Raw genomic sequence first — 23,490 nt, 5'->3', positions numbered from 1 at the left:
GCTACACTGCTCCTCACTGCTGTATAATGTCCTCCATTAAGTATTCTCCTTCCAGTAAGTATTCTCTCTAACCCCAGTGCTGGAACACACTGCTGTATAATGTCCTCCATGCTGCTTCCAGTAAGTGTTCTCTCTCACCCCAGTGCTGGGAGGCACAGCTACACTGCTCATCACTGCTTTATACTGTCCTCCATGCTGCTTCCAGTAAGTCTTCTCTCTCACCCCAGTGCTGGAGTCACAGCTACACTGCTCATTACTGCTGTATAATGTCCTCCATGCTGCTTCCAGTAAGTCTTCTCTCTCACCCCAACGCTGGGAGTCACAGCTATAACTGCTGTATAATATCCTCCATGCTGCTTCCAGTAAGTGCTCTCTCTCTCACCCCAGTGCTGGGAGTCACAGCTACACTGCTGTATAATGTCCTCCATGTTGCCTCCAGTAAGTGCTCTCTCTCACCCCAGTGCTACATGGCTCATCACTGCTGTATAATGTCCTCTCTCACCCCAGTACTGGGAGTCACAGCTACACTGCTCATCACTGCTGTATGTCGTCATCCATGCTGCTTTCAGTAAGTGCTCTCACCCAGTGCTGGGTGTAACAGAAACACTGCTCATCACTGCTGTATAATGTCCTCCATGCTGCTTCCAGTAAGTGATCTCTCATTCCAGTGCTGGGAGTCATAGCTACACTGCTCATCACTGCTTTATAATGTCCTCCATGCTGCTTCCAGTAAGTGCTCTCTCTCACCCCAGTGCTGGGAGTCACAGCTACACTGCTCATCACTGCTGTATAATGTCCTCCATGCTGCTTCCAGTAAGTGCTCTCTCTCACCCCAGTGCTGGGAGTCACAGCTACACTGCTCATCACTGCTGTATAATGTCCTCCATGCTGCTTCCAATAAATGCTCTCTCACCCCAACGCTGGGAGTCACAGCTACCCTGCTCATCACTGCTGTATAATGTCCTCCATGCTGCTTCTAGTAAGTGTTCTCTCTCACCCCAGTGCTTGGAGTCACAGCTACACTGTTCATCACTGCTGTATAATATCCTCCATGCGGCCTCCAGTAAGTGCTCTCTCTCACCCCAGTGCTACATGGCTCATCACTGCTGTATAATGTCCTCTCTCACCCCAGTACTGGGAGTCACAGCTACACTGCTCATCACTGCTGTATGTCGTCATCCATGCTGCTTCCAGTAAGTGCTCTCACCCAGTGCTGGGAGTAACAGAAACACTGCTCATCACTGCTGTAGAATGTCCTCCATGATGCTTCCAGTAACTGCTCTATCACCCCAGTGCTGGGAGACACAGCTACACTGCTCTTTACTGCTACATAATATCCTCCACGCTGCTTTTGCTTCGGAGGGTGTGCTGTTGAGATATAGGAGTAGGATCTCCCCTTCCCTGTAATTGCTGTGTAAGGGAGACATCATAGTAGCTCGTAAACGCTCCCTCTGGAGTTCAGGGACAAATGACAATTAGAAATAGAGATTAGAGAGGGAAAACTGATGATTACTCATGTACAACCACACATAGTAGATTATTCTGTAAAGTCACCTGAAATGAAAGGTATTATTTAACGGGTTAAAATAAATATATATATCGTTTTACCTTGTGATGTGTGCGGCCGGTGGTCCTCCATCATGACCTCCTTGTACAGATCCTTGTTTCCTTCTACATACTCCCACTCCTCCATGGAGAAATAGACAGCAACATCCTGACACCTTATAGGAACCTGACATACACAATGAGTCATTACCCAGACTCCTCCAGTGCGGATACTGTATAATTTCCCAGCATTCCCAGCAGTGTCACCTCTCCAGTCAGCAGCTCAGTCATCTTGTGGAGAAGTTCTAGGATCTTCTGCTTATTGTTCTTCTCATGTATCCTGGAGTGAGGAGGGGCCTCTATGATGGGGCTCCGGCTCCATCCTCCTGACTCATAACTGCTGGGGGCCACACAGTCCCCCGATGTCTTCTTCACTATTGTGTAATCCTGTGTATGGAGAGAGAGAGATACTTAAAGAACTTCTTTTGTTTAACAAAGAAAAATGGGACATGATGGAAAACTTTATATATTACAGGAGGAAAGAAACTACAACACAAGGGCACAATCTGACATTAATGTGGGGGAAAATCATAAATGTAAACCCGCCCGGTGTAATCCTAGATCTATCCTCAGAGATATAAGAAGGAAATAATATAAATGTAAACTAGATGGACCATGTGATTCTCCTCCTGCCATCATCTTCTATGTTTCTATATAGAGGTCGGACTAGTGGTAGAAATCCTCATCTCCAGGACAGGCTCCGGTCATGTGATTCTCCTCCTGCCGTCATCTTCTATGTTTCTATATAGAGGTCGGACTAGTGGTAGAAATCCTCATCTCCAGGACAGACTCCAGCCATGTGATTCTCCTCCTGCCGTCATCTTCTATGTTTCTATATAGAGGTCAGACTAGTGGTAGAAAGCCTCATCCCCAGGACAGACTCCAGCCATGTGATTCTCCTCCTGCCGCCATCTTCTATGTGTCTATATAGATGTCAGACTAGTGGTAGAAATCCTCTTCTCCAGGACAGACTCCGGCCATGTGATTCTCCTCCTGCCGTCATCTTCTATGTTTCTATATAGATGTCAGACTAGTGGTAGAAATCCTCGTCTCCAGGACAGACTCCGGCCATGTGATTCTCCTCCTGCCGTCATCTTCTATGTTTCTATATAGAGGTCAGACTAGTGGTAGAAAGCCTCATCCCCAGGACAGACTCCAGCCATGTGATTCTCCTCCTGCCGCCATCTTCTATGTTTCTATATAGAGGTCAGACTAGTGGTAGAAATCCTCGTCTCCAGGACAGACTCCGGCCATGTGATTCTCCTCCTGCCGTCATCTTCTATGTTTCTATATAGATGTCAGACTAGTGGTAGAAATCCACATCTCCAGGACAGACTCCGGCCATGTGATTCTCCTCCTGCCGTAATCTTCTATGTTTCTATATAGAGGTCAGACTAGTGGTAGAAATCCTCGTCTCCAGGACAGACTCCGGCCATGTGATTCTCCTCCTGCCGTCATCTTCTATGTTTCTATATAGAGGTCAGACTAGTGGTAGAAATCCTCGCCTCTAGGACAGGCTCCGGTCATGTGATTCTCCTCCTGCCGTCATCTTCTATACAGATGTCAGACTAGTAGTAGAAATCCTCATCTCCAGGACAGACTCCGGCCATGTGATCCTCCTCCTGCCGTCATCTTCTATGTTTCTATATAGATGTCAGACTAGTGGTAGAAATCCTCATCTCCAGGACAGACTCCGGCCATGTGATTCTCCTCCTGCCGCCATTTTCTATGTTTCTATATAGATGTCAGACTAGTGGTAGAAATCCTCCTCTCCAGGACAGACTCCGGCCATGTGATTCTCCTCCTGCCGTCATCTTCTATGTTTCTATATAGAGGTCAGACTAGTGGTAGAAATTCTCATCTCCAGGACAGACTCCGGACATGTGATTCTCCTGGTTCCTGCCGTCATCTTCTATGTTTCTATATAGATGTCAGACTAGTGGTAGAAATCCTCATCTCCAGGACAGACTCCAGCCATGTGATTCTCTTCCTGCCGTCATCTTCTATGTTTCTATATAGATGTCAGACTAGTGGTAGAAATCCTCGTCTCCAGGACAGACTCCGGCCATGTGATTCTCCTGGTTCCTGCCGGCATCTTCTATGTTTCTATATAGAGGTCAGACTAGTGGTAGAAATCCTCGTCTCCAGGACAGACTCCGGCCATGTGATTCTCCTCCTGCAGTCATCTTCTATGTTTCTATATAGAGATCAGACTAGTGGTAGAAATCCTCCTCTCCAGGACAGACTCCGGCCATGTGATTCTCCTGGTTCCTGCCGGCATCTTCTATGTTTCTATATAGATGTCAGACTAGTGGTAGAAATCCTCGTCTCCAGGACAGACTCCGGACATGTGATTCTCCTCCTGCCGCCATCTTCTATGTTTCTATATAGAGGTCAGACTAGTGGTAGAAATCTTCGTCTCCAGGACAGACTCCAGCCATGTGATTCTCCTCCTGCCGTCATCTTCTATGTTTCTATATAGAGGTCAGACTAGTGGTAGAAATCTTCGTCTCCAGGACAGACTCCGGCCATGTGATTCTCCTCCTGCCGTCATCTTCTATGTTTCTATATAGAGGTCAGACTAGTGGTAGAAATCCTCGTCTCCAGGACAGACTCCAGCCATGTGATTCTCCTCCTGCCGTCATCTTCTATACAGATGTCAGACTAGTAGTAGAAATCCTCATCTCCAGGACAGACTCCGGCCATGTGATCCTCCTCCTCCCGTCATCTTCTATGTTTCTATATAGAGGTCAGACTAGTGGTAGAAATTCTCATCTCCAGGACAGACTCCAGCCATGTGATTCTCCTCCGGACATCATCTTCTATGTTTCTATATAGATGTCAGACTAGTGGTAGAAATCCTCGTCTCCAGGACAGACTCCAGCCATGTGATTCTCCTGCCGTCATCTTCTATGTTTCTATATAGATGTCAGACTAGTGGTAGAAATCCTCCTCTCCAGGACAGACTCCGGCCATGTGATTCTCCTGGTTCCTGCCGGCATCTTCTATGTTTCTATATAGAGGTCAGACTAGTGGTAGAAATCCTCGTCTCCAGGACAGACTCCGGCCATGTGATTCTCCTCCTGCCGTCATCTTCTATGTTTCTATATAGATGTCAGACTAGAGGTAGAAATCCTCCTCTCCAGGACAGACTCCGGCCATGTGATTCTCCTGGTTCCTGCCGTCATCTTCTATGTTTCTATATAGAGGTCAGACTAGTGGTAGAAATCCACATCTCCAGGACAGTCTCCGGCCATGTGATTCTCCTCCTGCCGTCATCTTCTATGTTTCTATATAGATGTCAGACTAGTGGTAGAAATCCTCGTCTCCAGGACAGACTCCGGCCATGTGATTCTCCTGCCGTCATCTTCTATGTTTCTATATAGAGTTCAGACTAGAGGTAGAAATCCTCATCTCCAGGACAGACTCCGGCCATGTGATTCTCCTGGTTCCTGTGGTCCTTCTCCTCCTGGTCCCTGTGGTCCTTCTCCTCCTGGTCCCTGTGGTCCTTCTCCTCCTGGTCCCTGTGGTCCTTCTCCTCCTGGTCCCTGTGGTCCTTCTCCTCCTGGTCCCTGTGGTCCTCCTCCTCCTGGTCCCGGGGGTCCTCCTCCTCCTGGTCCCGGGGGTCCTCCTCCTCCTGGTCCCGGGGGTCCTCCTCCTCCTGGTCCCGGGGGTCCTCCTCCTCCTGGTCCCGGGGGTCCTCCTCCTCCTGGTCCCGGGGGTCCTCCTCCTCCTGGTCCCGGGGGTCCTCCTCCTCCTGGTCCCGGGGGTCCTCCTCCTCCTGGTTACAGCGTGACTACTTACTATTCTCATTACTCTGACCATGACACATAACTGACCATATTGCCGGCTGATCTTCACTTCTTCCCGTCACTTAGAAGGTCTCGTAGATGGTATACAGGACACTGGCTTCTTCCGCTTATGTGTGACTTGTTACATAATACAATAAAGAACATAGAAATATAGAAACGTTTACCTCTCCGCTCAGCAGGTAGATGATCTCCAGGGTGAAGTTTAATATTCTTGTGGTCACCTCATTGCTGTCCTTGTCCATTGCTGGTGGGTCATTCAGGAGAAGGAACGTTCTGGATGAGAACATGGATCCACTGGTTGTTGTAGTACTGCAGGCGTCTTTATGAGAAGAGGAGAGAATTATACAGGGAACGACGTCATGTGGGAAATACAGAATCTCACTTATTGAGAGGAACCGGTTCTCCGAGCCTCCACCACATGGAATAAAGGGACATGACCGGCACCGACAATTATCTACAGGATATATTATACATGTCTGATTAAGGAGAGGTCCGGGTCCCAGAAGGGTGACCCGTACCCATGTGGATGAGGGGGGGACCCGTACCCATGTGGATGAGGGGGGGGGACCCGTACCCATGTGGATGAGGGGGGGGGACCCGTACCCATGTGGATGAGGGGGGGGGGACCCGTACCCATGTGGATGAGGGGGGGGGGACCCGTACCCATGTGGATGAGGGGGGGGGGGGACCCGTACCCATGTGGATGAGGGGGGGGGGGGACCCGTACCCATGTGGATGAGGGGGGGGGGGACCCGTACCCATGTGGATGAGGGGGGGGGGGACCCGTACCCATGTGGATGAGGGGGGGGGGACCCGTACCCATGTGGATGAGGGGGGGGGGACCCGTACCCATGTGGATGAGGGGGGGGGACCCGTACCCATGTGGATGAGGGGGGGGGGACCCGTACCCATGTGGATGAGGGGGGGGGGGACCCGTACCCATGTGGATGAGGGGGGGGGGACCCGTACCCATGTGGATGAGGGGGGGGGGACCCGTACCCATGTGGACAACGGGGGCTGCTGGTGACCGGTCCAGGCAGAGAATGAATAAAGAGGTGGTCACACATGTACGACACGTTCTATTCACTTATACGGGTGTAAGGGAAACCGATGAGTGGCGCCCTCTACATTCATTCTCCTACTGGATGCAGGGACCACCTCATCAGGCAGGTCAGGGGACCCCTCTTCTCTACATTGGTGGGGTTCCCATAGGAGGGACCCGCATCTATCAGATATTTATGGAATATCCGGTTAAAGGGACACTCCGGCCTAAACTAAAATCTCCCATGTGCTTCATTCTGGTTTTCCATCTGTCCCTCACCTGTTATTTATCTCTATATATCAGACTGGGGCGGTTGCTTTGCAGCAGTGTGGATCGGGCTCGGTGACACGCTTTCTCTACTTGAGTCTATGGAGATCAATGTGTCACCCATCAGCAGTTCCTGTACGACACACGTTCTGTACGGGGAGGGGGGGTGGGGGCTTCTATCTTCAGCTACAACTGATACTTAGGTTACTGTCACACAGGTATTGAAGAATATAGTGCATCCTCCCTGTCTGTATACTTATGGTTTCTCAGAGACAATGATAAACAGTGTGTCCCCAGCATGAAGAAATGGTATGGTCTGTAGCTGGTCATGTGATGCTGTGATGAATCATCATGGAATTGATAGCAAAGCAGAGAGGAAGAGAAAGCCGGGGAAATCTCATTATCAGGAGAGAGACTTTTATAAAGCACAGACAAGGCAGCATTTCAAGAAGTCCAGTATATATAAAAGACGTGTAGAGAGAGGTATACAGCCGGGTGGGGGGTGCAGACATGGAAAGTTGTGTTACCACTGGAGGTCTCCTCTAATATGTTCTACATGTGACGGAAATACCTCTTTATATCATGTAACACGTGTCACCGGCAGCCTCTCTCCTCACATATAACATGTGTCATGTCACCGGCAGCCTCTCTCCTCACATATAACATGTCACCGGCAGCCTCTCTCCTCACATATAACATGTCACCGGCAGCCTCTCTCCTCACATATAACACGTGTCATGTTACCGGCAGCGTCTCTCCTCACATATAACATGTCACCGGCAGCCTCTTTCCTCACATATAACATGTCACCGGCAGCCTCTCTCCTCACATATAACATGTCACCGGCAGCCTCTCTCCTCACAAAAACACGTGTCATGTCACCGGCATCCTCTCTCCTCACATATAACACGTCACCGGCAGCCTCTCTCCTCACACATAACACGTCACCGGCAGCCTCTCTCCTCACATATAACACATCACCGGCAGCCTCTCCTCACATATAACATGTCACCGGCAGCCTCTCTCCTCACATATAACACGTCACTGGCAGCCTCTCTCATCACATATATAGCACGTGTCACCGACAGCCTCTCTCCTAACATATAACACGTGTCATGTCACCGGCAGCCTCTCCTCACATATAACATGTCACCGGCAGCCTCTCTCCTCACATATAACACGCGTCATGTCACCGGCAGCCTCTCTCCTCACATATAACACGTGTCATGTCACCGGCAGCCTCTCTCCTCACATATAACATGTCACTGGGAGCCTCTCTCCTCACATAGAACATGTCACCGGCAGCCTCTCTCCTCACATGTAACACGTGTCATGTCACCGGCAGCCTCTCTCCTCACATATAACACGTCACTGGCAGCCTCTCTCATCACATATATAGCACGTGTCACCGACAGCCTCTCTCCTAACATATAACACGTGTCATGTCACCGGCAGCCTCTCCTCACATATAACATGTCACCGGCAGCCTCTCTCCTCACATATAACACGTGTCATGTCACCGGCAGCCTCTCTCCTCACATATAACACGTGTCATGTCACCGGCAGCCTCTCTCCTCACATATAACACGTGTCATGTCACCGGCAGCCTCTCTCCTCACATATAACATGTCACCGGCAGCCTCTCTCCTCACATATAACACGTCACCGGCAGCCTCTCTCCTCACATATAACACGTGTCATGTCACCGGCAGCATCTCTCCTCACATATAACATGTCACCGGCAGCCTCTCTCCTCACATATAACACGTGTCATGTCACCGGAAGCCTCTCTCCTCACATATAATAGGTCACCGGCAGCCTCTCTCCTCACATATAACATGTCACCGGCAGCCTCTCTCCTCACATATATATAGCACGTGTCACCGCCAGCCTCCCTCCTCACATATAACACGTGTCATGTCACCGGCAGCCTCTCTCCTCACACATATGTGTCACGTCACCGGCAGCCTCTCCTCACATATAACATGTCACCGGCAGCCTCTCTCCTCACATATAACATGTCACCGGCAGCCTCTCTCCTCACATATAACACGTCACCGGCAGCCTCTCTCCTCACATATAACATGTCACCGGCAGCCTCTCTCCTCAGATATAACACGTCACCGGCAGCCTCTCTCCTCCCATATAACACGTGTCACCCACAGCCTCTCTCTTCACATATAACACGTGTCACCGGCAGCCTCTCTCCTCACATGTAACACGTCACCGGCAGCCTCTCTCCTCACATGTAACACGTCACCGGCAGCCTCTCTCCTCACATATATAGCACATGTCACCGACAGCCTCTCTCCTCACATATATCACGTCACCGGCAGCCTCTCTCCTCACAAATAACATGTCACCGGCAGCCTCTCTCCTCACATATAACATGTCACCGGCAGCCTCTCCTCACATATAACATGTCACCGGCAGCCTCTCACCTCACATGTAACACGTGTCATGTCACCGGCAGCCTCACTCCTCACATATAACACGTCACCGGCAGCCTCTCTCATCACATATATAGCACGTGTCACCGACAGCCTCTCTCCTCACACATAATATGTGTCACGTCACCGGCAGCCTCTCCTCACATATAACATGTCACCGGCAGCCTCTCTCCTCACATATAACACGTCACCGGCAGCCTCTCTCCTCACATATAACACGTCACCGGCAGCCTCTCTCCTCACATATAACATGTCACCGGCAGCCTCTCTCCTCACATATAACACGTGTCATGTCACCGGCAGCCTCTCTCCTCACATATAACACGTGTCATGTCACCGGCAGCCTCTCTCCTCACATATAACACGTGTCATGTCACCGGCAGCCTCTCTCCTCACATATAACATGTCACCGGCAGCCTCTCTCCTCACATATAACACGTGTCATGTCACCGGAAGCCTCTCTCCTCACATATAACACGTGTCATGTCACCGGAAGCCTCTCTCCTCACATATAACATGTCACCGGCAGCCTCTCTCCTCACATATAACATGTCACCGGCAGCCTCTCTCCTCACATATATATAGCACGTGTCACCGCCAGCCTCTCTCCTCACATATAACACGTGTCATGTCACCGGCAGCCTCTCTCCTCACACATAATATGTGTCACGTCACCGGCAGCCTCTCCTCACATATAACATGTCACCGGCAGCCTCTCTCCTCACATATAACATGTCACCGGCAGCCTCTCTCCTCACATATAACACGTCACCGGCAGCCTCTCTCCTCACATATAACATGTCACCGGCAGCCTCTCTCCTCACATATAACACGTCACCGGCAGCCTCTCTCCTCCCATATAACACGTGTCACCGGCAGCCTCTCTCCTCACATGTAACACGTCACCGGCAGCCTCTCTCCTCACATATATAGCACATGTCACCGACAGCCTCTCTCCTCACATATATCACGTCACCGGCAGCCTCTCTCCTCACATATAACATGTCACCGGCAGCCTCTCTCCTCATATATAACACGTCACAGGCAGCCTCTCTCCTCACATATAACATGTCACCGGCAGCCTCTCTCCTCACATATAACATGTCACCGGCAGCCTCTCTCCTCACATATAACATGTCACCGGCAGCCTCTCCTCACATATAACATGTCACCGGCAGCCTCTCTCCTCACATGTAACACGTGTCATGTCACCGGCAGCCTCACTCCTCACATATAACACGTCACCGGCAGCCTCTCTCATCACATATATAGCACGTGTCACCGACAGCCTCTCTCCTCACACATAATATGTGTCACGTCACCGGCAGCCTCTCTCCTCACATATAACACGTCACCGGCAGCCTCTCTCCTCACATATAACACGTCACCGGCAGCCTCTCTCCTCACATATAACACGTCACCGGCAGCCTCTCTCCTCACATATAACACATCACCGGCAGCCTCTCCTCACATATAACATGTCACTGGGAGCCTCTCTCCTCACATAGAACATGTCACCGGCAGCCTCTCTCCTCACATGTAACACGTGTCATGTCACCGGCAGCCTCTCTCCTCACATATAACACGTCACTGGCAGCCTCTCTCATCACATATATAGCACGTGTCACCGACAGCCTCTCTCCTAACATATAACACGTGTCATGTCACCGGCAGCCTCTCCTCACATATAACATGTCACCGGCAGCCTCTCTCCTCACATATAACACGTGTCATGTCACCGGCAGCCTCTCTCCTCACATATAACACGTGTCATGTCACCGGCAGCCTCTCTCCTCACATATAACATGTCACTGGGAGCCTCTCTCCTCACATAGAACATGTCACCGGCAGCCTCTCTCCTCACATGTAACACGTGTCATGTCACCGGCAGCCTCTCTCCTCACATATAACACGTGTCATGTCACCGGCAGCCTCTCTCCTCACATATAACACGTCACCGGCAGCCTCTCTCCTCACATATAACACGTGTCATGTCACCGGCAGCATCTCTCCTCACATATAACATGTCACCGGCAGCCTCTCTCCTCACATATAACACGTGTCATGTCACCGGAAGCCTCTCTCCTCACATATAATAGGTCACCGGCAGCCTCTCTCCTCACATATAACATGTCACCGGCAGCCTCTCTCCTCACATATATATAGCACGTGTCACCGCCAGCCTCCCTCCTCACATATAACACGTGTCATGTCACCGGCAGCCTCTCTCCTCACACATATGTGTCACGTCACCGGCAGCCTCTCCTCACATATAACACGTCACCGGCAGCCTCTCTCCTCACATATAACACGTCACCGGCAGCCTCTCTCCTCACATATAACATGTCACCGGCAGCCTCTCTCCTCACATATAACACGTCACCGGCAGCCTCTCTCCTCCCATATAACACGTGTCACCCACAGCCTCTCTCTTCACATATAACACGTGTCACCGGCAGCCTCTCTCCTCACATGTAACACGTCACCGGCAGCCTCTCTCCTCACATGTAACACGTCACCGGCAGCCTCTCTCCTCACATATATAGCACATGTCACCGACAGCCTCTCTCCTCACATATAACATGTCACCGGCAGCCTCTCTCCTCAAATATAACATGTCACCGGCAGCCTCTCCTCACATATAACATGTCACCGGCAGCCTCTCACCTCACATATAACATGTCACCGGCAGCCTCTCTCCTCACATGTAACACGTGTCATGTCACCGGCAGCCTCACTCCTCACATATAACACGTCACCGGCAGCCTCTCTCATCACATATATAGCACGTGTCACCGACAGCCTCTCTCCTCACACATAATATGTGTCACGTCACCGGCAGCCTCTCCTCACATATAACACGTGTCATGTCACCGGCAGCCTCTCTCCTCACATATAACATGTCACCGGCAGCCTCTCTCCTCACATATAACACGTGTCATGTCACCGGAAGCCTCTCTCCTCACATATAACATGTCACCGGCAGCCTCTCTCCTCACATATAACATGTCACCGGCAGCCTCTCTCCTCACATATATATAGCACATGTCACCGCCAGCCTCTCTCCTCACACATAATATGTGTCACGTCACCGGCAGCCTCTCCTCACATATAACATGTCACCGGCAGCCTCTCTCCTCACATATATATAGCTCATGTCACCGGCAGCCTCTCTCCTCACACATAATATGTGTCACGTCACCGGCAGCCTCTCCTCACATATAACATGTCACCGGCAGCCTCTCTCCTCACATATAACATGTCACCGGCAGCCTCTCTCCTCACATATAACACGTCACCGGCAGCCTCTCTCCTCACATATAACACGTCACCGGCAGCCTCTCTCCTCACATATAACATGTCACCGGCAGCCTCTCTCCTCACATATAACACGTCACCGGCAGCCTCTCTCCTCACATATAACATGTCACCGGCAGCCTCTCTCCTCACATATAACACGTCACCGGCAGCCTCTCTCCTCCCATATAACACGTGTCACCGGCAGCCTCTCTCCTCACATGTAACACGTCACCGGCAGCCTCTCTCCTCACATGTAACACGTCACCGGCAGCCTCTCTCCTCACATATATAGCACATGTCACCGACAGCCTCTCTCCTCACATATATCACGTCACCGGCAGCCTCTCTCCTCACATATAACATGTCACCGGCAGCCTCTCCTCACATATAACATGTCACCGGCAGCCTCTCTCCTCACATGTAACACGTGTCATGTCACCGGCAGCCTCACTCCTCACATATAACACGTCACCGGCAGCCTCTCTCATCACATATATAGCACGTGTCACCGACAGCCTCTCTCCTCACACATAATATGTGTCACGTCACCAGCAGCCTCTCTCCTCACATATAACATGTTACCGGCAGCCTCTCTCCTCACATATAACACGTCACCGGCAGCCTCTCTCCTCACATATAACACGTCACCGGCAGCCTCTCTCCTCACATATAACATGTCACCGGCAGCCTCTCTCCTCACATATAACATGTCACCGGCAGCCTCTCTCCTCACATATAACACGTGTCATGTCACCGGCAGCCTCTCTCCTCACATATAACACGTGTCATGTCACCGGCAGCCTCTCTCCTCACATATAACACGTGTCATGTCACCGGCAGCCTCTCTCCTCACATATAACATGTCACCGGCAGCCTCTCTCCTCACATATAACATGTCACCGGCAGCCTCTCTCCTCACATATAACACGTCACCGGCAGCCTCTCTCCTCACATATAACACGTCACCGGCAGCCTCTCTCCTCACATATAACACGTCACCGGCAGCCTCTCTCCTCACATATAACCGGCAGCCTCTCTCCTCACATATAACCGGCAGCCTCTCTCCTCACATATAACCGGCAGCCTCTCTCCTCACATATAACATGTCACCGGCAGCCTCTCTCCTCACATATAACACGTCACCGGCAGCCTCTCCTCACATATAACATGTCACCGGCAGCCTCTCTCCTCACATATAACACGTCACCGGCAGCCTCTCTCCTCACATATAACATGTCACCGGCAGCCTCTCTCCTCACATATAACACGTCACCGGCGGCCTCTCTCCTCACATATAACACGTCACCGGCAGCCTCTCTCCTCACATATAACACGTCACCGGCAGCCTCTCTCATCACATATATAGCACGTGTCACCGACAGCCTCTCTCCTCACATATATATAGCACATGTCACCGCCAGCCTCTCTCCTCACATATAACACGTGTCATGTCACCGGCAGCCTCTCCTCACATATAACACGTGTCATGTCACCGGCAGCCTCTCTCCTCACATATAACATGTCACCGGCAGCCTCTCTCCTCACATATAACATGTCACCGGCAGCCTCTCTCCTCACATATAACATGTCACCGGCAGCCTCTCTCCTCACATATATATAGCACATGTCACCGCCAGCCTCTCTCCTCACATATATATAGCACATGTCACCGCCAGCCTCTCTCCTCACATATAACACGTGTCATGTCACCGGCAGCCTCTCTCCTCACACATAATATGTGTCACGTCACCGGCAGCCTCTCCTCACATATAACACGTCACCGGCAGCCTCTCTCCTCACATATAACACGTCACCGGCAGCCTCTCTCCTCACATATAACACGTGTCATGTCACCGGCAGCCTCTCACCTCACATATAACATGTCACCGGCAGCCTCTCTCCTCACATATAACACGTCACCGGCAGCCTCTCTCTTCACATATAACACGTCACCGGCAGCCTCTCTCCTCACATATAACACGTCACCGGCAGCCTCTCTCTTCACATATAACACGTCACCGGCAGCCTCTCTCCTCACATATAACACGTCACCGGCAGCCTCTCTCTTCACATATAACACGTCACCGGCAGCCTCTCTCCTCACATATAACACGTCACCGGCAGCCTCTCTCCTCACATATAACACGTGTCATGTCACCGGCAGCCTCTCTCTTCACATATAACACGTCACCGGCAGCCTCTCTCCTCACATATAACACGTCACCGGCGGCCTCTCTCCTCACATATAACATGTCACCGGCAGCCTCTCTCTTCACATATAACACGTCACCGGCAGCCTCTCTCCTCACATATAACACGTCACCGGCAGCCTCTGTCCTCACATATAACACGTCACCGGCAGCCTCTCTCCTCACATATAACACGTCACCGGCAGCCTCTGTCCTCACATATAACACGTCACCGGCGGCCTCTCTCCTCACATATAACACGTCACCGGCAGCCTCTCTCCTCACATATAACACGTCACCGGCAGCCTCTCTCCTCACATATAACACGTCACCGGCAGCCTCTCTCCTCACATATAACACGTCACCGGCAGCCTCTCTCTTCACATATAACACGTCACCGGCAGCCTCTCTCCTCACATATAACACGTCACCGGCGGCCTCTCTCCTCACATATAACACGTCACCGGCGGCCTCTCTCCTCACATATAACACGTCACCGGCGGCCTCTCTCCTCACATATAACACGTCACCGGCAGCCTCTCTCCTCACATATAACACGTCACCGGCAGCCTCTCTCCTCACATATAACACGTCACCGGCAGCCTCTCTCCTCACATATAACACGTCACCGGCAGCCTCTCTCCTCACATATAACACGTCACCGGCAGCCTCTCTCCTCACATATAACACGTCACCGGCAGCCTCTCTCCTCACATATAACACGTCACCGGCAGCCTCTCTCCTCACATATAACATGTCACCGGCAGCCTCTCTCTTCACATATAACACGTCACCGGCAGCCTCTCTCCTCACATATAACACGTCACCGGCAGCCTCTCTCCTCACATATAACATGTCACCGGCAGCCTCTCTCCTCACATATAACACGTCACCGGCAGCCTCTCTCCTCACATATAACACATGTCATGTCACCGGCAGCCTCTCTCCTCACATATAACACGTCACCGGCAGCCTCTCTCCTCACATATAACACGTCACCGGCAGCCTCTCTCCTCACATATAACACGTCACCGGCAGCCTCTCTCCTCACATATAACACGTCACCGGCAGCCTCTCTCCTCACATATAACACGTCACCGGCAGCCTCTCTCCTCACATATAACACGTCACCGGCAGCCTCTCTCCTCACATATAACACGTCACCGGCAGCCTCTCTCCTCACATATAACACGTCACCGGCAGCCTCTCTCCTCACATATAACACGTCACCGGCAGCCTCTCTCCTCACATATAACACGTCACCGGCAGCCTCTCTCCTCACATATAACACGTCACCGGCAGCCTCTCTCCTCACATATAACACGTCACCGGCAGCCTCTCTCCTCACATATAACACGTCACCGGCAGGCTCTCTCCTCACATATAACACGTCACCGGCAGCCTCTCTCCTCACATATAACACGTCACCGGCAGCCTCTCTCCTCACATATAACACGTCACCGGCAGCCTCTCTCCTCACATATAACACGTCACCGGCAGCCTCTCTCCTCACATATAACACGTCACCGGCAGCCTCTCTCCTCACATATAACACGTCACCGGCAGCCTCTCTCCTCACATATAACATGTCACCGGCAGCCTCTCTCCTCACATATAACATGTCACCGGCAGCCTCTCTCCTCACATATAACACGTCACCGGCAGCCTCTCTCCTCACATATAACACGTCACCGGCAGCCTCTCTCCTCACATATAACATGTCACCGGCAGCCTCTCTCCTCACATATAACACGTCACCGGCAGCCTCTCTCCTCACATATAACACGTCACCGGCAGCCTCTCTCCTCACATATAACATGTCACCGGCAGCCTCTCTCCTCACATATAACATGTCACCGGCAGCCTCTCTCCTCACATATAACATGTCACCGGCAGCCTCTCTCCTCACATATAACACGTCACCGGCAGCCTCTCTCCTCACATATAACATGTCACCGGCAGCCTCTCTCCTCACATATAACACGGTCACCGGCAGCCTCTCTCCTCACATATAACACGTCACCGGCAGCCTCTCTCCTCACATATAACACGTCACCGGCAGCCTCTCTCCTCACATATAACACGTCACCGGCAGCCTCTCTCCTCACATATAACACGTCACCGGCAGCCTCTCTCCTCACATATAACACGTCACCGGCAGCCTCTCTCCTCACATATAACACATGTCATGTCACCGGCAGCCTCTCTCCTCACATATAACACGTCACCGGCAGCCTCTCTCCTCACATATAACACGTCACCGGCAGCCTCTCTCCTCACATATAACACGTCACCGGCAGCCTCTCTCCTCACATATAACACTTCACCGGCAGCCTCTCTCCTCACATATAACACGTCACCGGCAGCCTCTCTCCTCACATATAACATGTCACCGGCAGCCTCTCTCCTCACATATAACACGTCACCGGCAGCCTCTCTCCTCACATATAACACGTCACCGGCAGCCTCTCTCCTCACATATAACGCGTGTGACGTCATCTTACCTTACACTGCAGTCACACGCCGCGTCTTCTTCTACTAATAATGTAAGACAGGGGAGAATGCAGCTTAGTAGCAGGTAATATATATATATATCCTCTGTATACACCGCTGTGAATCATGGGAAATCTTCTACCTACTGATAACAGAGAGAAGAACACAACAGCAGTGACGACCAGTCCTCCACCGACCAGGACCTGCTACGTATCTGTAATAGGACTATGTCTGAAGGACCTGTGATGACGTCACCATCATGTGATCAGTACCGGAGGAGGCGGAGCTCAACAGTGCGGCGTAGTGGACCAAGCACCTGTGATGACGTCACTATCATGTGATCAGTACAGGAGGGGGCGGAGGTTCAACTGTGCAGCGAAGTAAACCAAGGACCTGTGATGACGTCACCATCATGTGACCAGGAACGGAGAGGGCGGAGCTCAACTGTGCGTAAAGTGAACCAAGGACCTGTGATAACGTCCTGTCATGTGACCAGTACTGTAGGGGGCGGAGCTTAGCTGTGCGGCGGAAAAATCCAGGAAGAAGCGCTAATAATAAGAAATTACATGAAATGACGGGCGGGGCTATGCGAGGAGGCGGGGCTTCTGTGCTGCATGATGACGTATCATACAATGAGGGCGTCGCTCCTATGTAGTGTGGCCAGGCGATAACCACGTGCCATGAAGGGCGGGGCTATGTGAGGGGCGGGGCTATCTGACGTGTGATCAGGTGATCATTCAGTGTTTTCTCCTATAGGTTGTCAGCAATTGTGTGAGAGGCGGAGCCAGAGGAATGCTGGGAGTTGTAGTCCTCTCTTATATCTCCTCCTGTAATGTCCTCTGATATCACATAATAACAGTCTGGACATGCTGGGAGTTGTAGTCCTCTCTTATATCTCCTCCTGTAATATCCTCTGATATCACATAACAGTCTGGCCATGCTGGGAGTTGTAGTCCTCTCTTATATCTCCTCCTGTAATGTCCTCTGATATCACATAATAACAGTCTGGACATGCTGGGAGTTGTAGTTCTCTCCTCTTATATCTCTTCCTGTAATGTCCTCTGATATCACATAATAACAGTCTGGCCATGCTGGGAGTTGTAGTTCTCTCCTCATATCTCCTCCTGTAATGTCCTCTGATATCACATAATAACAGCCTGGACATGCTGGGAGTTGTAGTTCTCTCCTCTTATATCTCCTGTAATGTCCTCTGATATCACATAATAACAGTCTGGACATGCTGGGAGTTGTAGTTCTCTCCTCTTATATCTCCTGTAATGTCCTCTGATATCACATAATAACAGTCTGGACATGCTGGGAGTTGTAGTTCTCTCCTCATATCTCCTCCTGTAATGTCCTCTGATATCACATAATAATAGTCTGGACATGCTGGGGGTTGTAGTCCTCTCTTATACCTCCTCCTGTAATGTCCTCTGATATCACATAATAACAGTCTGGACATGCTGGGAGTTGTAGTTCTCTCCTCTTATACCTCCTCCTGTAATGTCCTCTGATATCACATAATAACAGTCTGGACATGCTGGGAGTTGTAGTTCTCTCCTCTTATATCTCCTCCTGTAATGTCCTCTGATATCACATAATAATAGTCTGGACATGCTGGGAGTTGTAGTTCTCTCCTCTTATATCTCCTCCTGTAATGTCCTCTGATATCACATAATAACAGCCTGGACATGCTGGGAGTTGTGGTCCTCTCCTCTTATACCCCCTACTGTAATGTCCTCTGATATCACATAATAACAGCCTGGACATGCTGGGAGTTGTAGTTCTTCTCTTATATCTCCTCCTGTAATGTCCTCTGATATCACATAATAACAGTCTGGACATGCTGGGAGTTGTAGTTCTTATCTTATATCTCCTCCTGTAATGTCCTCTAATATCACATAATAACAGTATGGACATGCTGGGAGTTGTAGTTCTCTCCTCTTATATCTCCTCCTGTAATGTCCTCTGATATCAGATAATAACAGTCTGGCCATGCTGGGAGTTGTAGTTCTCTCCTCTTATATATCCTCCTGTAATGTCCTCTGATATCACATAACAGTCTGGACATGCTGGGAGTTGTAGTTCTCTCCTCTTATATCTTCCTGTAATATCCTCTGATATCACATAATAACATTCTGGAAATGCTGGGAGTCGTAGTTCTCTCCTCTTATACCTCCTCCTGTAATGTCCTCTGATATCGCATAATAACAGTCTGGACATGCTGGGAGTTGTAGTTCTCTCCTCTTATATCTATCTGTAATATCTTCTGATATTATAATAACAGTCTGGAAATGCTGGGAGTTGTAGTTCTCTCCTCTTATGTCTCCTCCTGTAATGTCCTCTGATATCACATAATAACAGCCTGGACATGCTGGGAGTTGTAGTTCTCTCCTCTTATATCTCCCTGTAATATCTTCTGATATTACATAATAACAGTCTGGAAATGCTGGGAGTTGTAGTTCTCTCCTCTTATGTCTCCTCCTGTAATGTCCTCTGATATCACATAATAACAGCCTGGACATGCTGGGAGTTGTAGTTCTCTCCTCTTATATCTCCCCCTGTAATGTCCTCTGATATCACATAATAACAGTCTGGACATGCTGGGAGTTGTAGTTCTCTCCTCTTATATATCCTTCTGTAATGTCCTCTGATATCACATAATAACAGCCTGGACATGCTGGGAGTTGTAGTTCTCTCCTCTTATATTTCCTCCTGTAATGTCCTCTGATATCACATAATAACAGCCTGGACATGCTGGGAGTTGTAGTTCTCTCCTCTTATATCTCCTCCGGTAATGTCCTCTGATATCACATAATAACAGTCTGGACATGCTGGGAGTTGTAGTTCTCTCCTCTTATACCTCCTCCCTGTAATGTCCTCTGACATCATATAATAACAGTCTGGACATGCTGCGAGTTGTAGTCCTCTCCTCTTATATCTCCTCCTGTAATGTCCTCTGATATCACATAATAACAGTCTGGGCATGCTGGGAGTTGTAGTCCTCTCCTCTTATATCTCCTCCTGTAATGTCCTCTGATATCACATAATAACAGTCTGGACATGCTGGGAGTTGTAGTTCTCTCCTCTTATATCTCCTCCTGTAATGTCCTCTGATATCACATAATAACAGTCTGGACATGCTGGGAGTTGTAGTTCTCTCCTCTTATATCTCCTCCTGTAATGTCCTCTGATATCACATAATAACAGTCTGGACATGCTGGGAGTTGTAGTTCTCTCCTCTTATATCTCCTCCTGTAATGTCCTCTGATATCACATAATAACAGCCTGGACATGCTGGGAGTTGTAGTTCTCCTCTTATATCTCTTCCTGTAATGTCCTCTGATATCATAATAACAGTCTGGACATGCTGGGAGTTGTAGTTCTCTCCTCTTATACCTCCTCCTGTAATGTCCTCTGATATCACATAATAACAGCCTGGACATGCTGGGAGTTGTAGTTCTCTCCTCTTATATCTCCCCCTGTAATGTCCTCTGATATCACATAATAACAGACTGGACATGCTGGGAGTTGTAGTTCTCTCCTCTTATACCTCCTCCTGTAATGTCCTCTGATATCACATAATAACAGCCTGGACATGCTGGGAGTTGTAGTCCTCTCCTCTTATACCTCCTCCATGTAATGTCCTCTGATATCACATAATAACAGTCTGGACATGCTGGGAGTTGTAGTTCTCTCCTCTTATACCTCCTCCTGTAATGTCCTCTGATATCACATAATAACAGTCTGGACATGCTGGGAGTTGTAGTTCTCTCCCCTTTTACCTCCTCCTGTAATGTCCTCTGATATCACATAATAACAGTCTGGACATGCTGGGAGTTGTAGTTCTCTCCTCTTATATCTCCTCCTGTAATGTCCTCTGATATCACATAATAACAGTCTGGACATGCTGGGAGTTGTAGTTCTCTCCTCTTATATCTCCTCCGGTAATGTCCTCTGATATCACATAATAACAGTCTGGACATGCTGGGAGTTGTGGTCCTCTCCTCTTATACCCCCTACTGTAATGTCCTCTGATATCACATAATAACAGCCTGGACATGCTGGGAGTTGTAGTTCTTCTCTTATATCTCCTCCTGTAATGTCCTCTGATATCACATAATAACAGTCTGGACATGCTGGGAGTTGTAGTTCTTATCTTATATCTCCTCCTGTAATGTCCTCTGATATCACATAATAACAGTCTGGACATGCTGGGAGTTGTAGTTCTTATCTTATATCTCCTCCTGTAATGTCCTCTAATATCACATAATAACAGTCTGGACATGCTGGGAGTTGTAGTTCTCTCCTCTTATATCTCCTCCTGTAATGTCCTCTAATATCACATAACAGTCTGGACATGCTGGGAGTTGTAGTACTCTCCTCTTATATCTCCTCCTGTAATGTCCTCTGATATCAGATAATAACAGTCTGGCCATGCTGGGAGTTGTAGTTCTCTCCTCTTATATATCCTCCTGTAATGTCCTCTGATATCACATAACAGTCTGGACATGCTGGGAGTTGTAGTTCTCTCCTCTTATATCTTCCTGTAATATCCTCTGATATCACATAATAACAGTCTGGAAATGCTGGGAGTCGTAGTTCTCTCCTCTTATACCTCCTCCTGTAATGTCCTCTGATATCGCATAATAACAGTCTGGACATGCTGGGAGTTGTAGTTCTCTCCTCTTATATCTTCCTGTAATATCCTCTGATATCACATAATAACAGTCTGGAAATGCTGGGAGTTGTAGTTCTCTCCTCTTATGTCTCCTCCTGTAATGTCCTCTGATATCACATAATAACAGCCTGGACATGCTGGGAGTTGTAGTTCTCTCCTCTTATATATCTCCCTGTAATGTCCTCTGATATCACATAATAACAGTCTGGACATGCTGGGAGTTGTAGTTCTCTCCTCTTATATCTCCTCCTGTAATGTCCTCTGATATCACATAATAACAGTCTGGACATGCTGGGAGTTGTAGTTCTCTCCTCTTATATCTCCTCCTGTAATGTCCTCTGATATCACATAATAACAGTCTGGACATGCTGGGAGTTGTAGTTCTCTCCTCTTATATCTCCTCCTGTAATGTCCTCTGATATCACATAATAACAGCCTGGACATGCTGGGAGTTGTAGTTCTCTCCTCTTATATATCTCCCTGTAATGTCCTCTGATATCACATAATAACAGTCTGGACATGCTGGGAGTTGTAGTTCTCTCCTCTTATATCTCCTCCTGTAATGTCCTCTGATATCACATAATAACAGTCTGGACATGCTGGGAGTTGTAGTTCTCTCCTCTTATATCTCCTCCTGTAATGTCCTCTGATATCACATAATAACAGTCTGGACATGCTGGGAGTTGTAGTTCTCTCCTCTTATATCTCCTCCTGTAATGTCCTCTGATATCACATAATAACAGTCTGGACATGCTGGGAGTTGTAGTTCTCTCCTCTTATACCTCCTCCTGTAATGTCCTCTGATATCACATAATAACAGCCTGGACATGCTGGGAGTTGTAGTTCTCTCCTCTTATACCTCCTCCTGTAATGTCCTCTGATATCACATAATAACAGTCTGGACATGCTGGGAGTTGTAGTCCTCTCCTCTTATATCTCCTCCTGTAATGTCCTCTGATATCACATAATAACAGTCTGGACATGCTGGGAGTTGTAGTTCTCTCCTCTTATATCTCCCCCTGTAATGTCCTCTGATATCACATAATAACAGTCTGCTCATTTTGAGCTTGCTCTTTCTGAGCTTGGTGGTTTAAGTGGCTTGTGAACTAAGTGGAGTTCTAAAACCGGAGTTGAAAAGAGGAGTTGAAGCCCCAGTAAGTACTCTTCTTTTCTTTTTCTTTGACAATTGTTCGCTGTTTTTTTGTAACTGGGATAATGGACACCAAGATTGGAAGTTTTCTTCAGTGCACAGTTTGTCATATGTATACACGACTGGAGCCGGAGTTCCAGGGTGAATATCTCTGTGGCAGATGTGAGCATGTTGTTCACCTGGAAGCTCGTATTAGAGATCTGGAGGAGCAAAATTCAACACTGAGGAAGATAGACAATTTTGAGCGGAGCTTGCTGCTCACAGAGCATGCAGTTAGTGGGTTACAACTGGAGGGTGAAGACATGGGTGAGCAGGATCAGGTAAGTAGCTGGGTTAATGTAGTTAGGGGCAGTAGAAAGGGGTCAAAGACAAGGAAGGCCGATCCGGTTTCTGGCATTCCAAGCAAAATTGCCAGGTTGGGTGATGATGCGAGGGTGTCAGTCTCAGAAATGGCAGCCCTAGTGGATACTGATCTCTCTAACAGCCGGGAGAACAGCCCAG

The 23,490-nt window shown here is 49.3% G+C and overlaps 1 protein-coding gene across 2 annotated transcripts in view; it reads right to left on the bottom strand.

Annotated features, from left to right (window-relative positions):
• The window catches only part of LOC142670911 (uncharacterized), a 34,180-nt gene extending 16,771 nt beyond the window's left edge, over positions 1-17,409 (bottom strand). The window contains exons 1-5 of one of the 2 annotated variants that reach the window (XM_075847126.1): positions 17,305-17,409; positions 17,170-17,203; positions 5,582-5,736; positions 1,813-1,992; positions 1,609-1,732 (exon numbers count right to left, since the gene is read on the bottom strand). In XM_075847126.1, the coding sequence (XP_075703241.1) occupies positions 1,609-1,732; positions 1,813-1,992; positions 5,582-5,704 (427 nt within the window). In that variant the 5' untranslated portion in view covers positions 5,705-5,736; positions 17,170-17,203; positions 17,305-17,409. The other variant, XM_075847125.1, reaches the window with a different exon arrangement.
• Positions 17,410-23,490: the final 6,081 nt, after the last annotated feature.

This window comes from Rhinoderma darwinii (genome assembly GCF_050947455.1).
Source record: "Rhinoderma darwinii isolate aRhiDar2 chromosome 1 unlocalized genomic scaffold, aRhiDar2.hap1 SUPER_1_unloc_20, whole genome shotgun sequence".
Lineage (NCBI taxonomy): Eukaryota > Metazoa > Chordata > Amphibia > Anura > Rhinodermatidae > Rhinoderma > Rhinoderma darwinii.
Note: the sequence above shows the minus strand (reverse complement) of the source record. Positions and strands in the feature narration are given on the sequence as shown.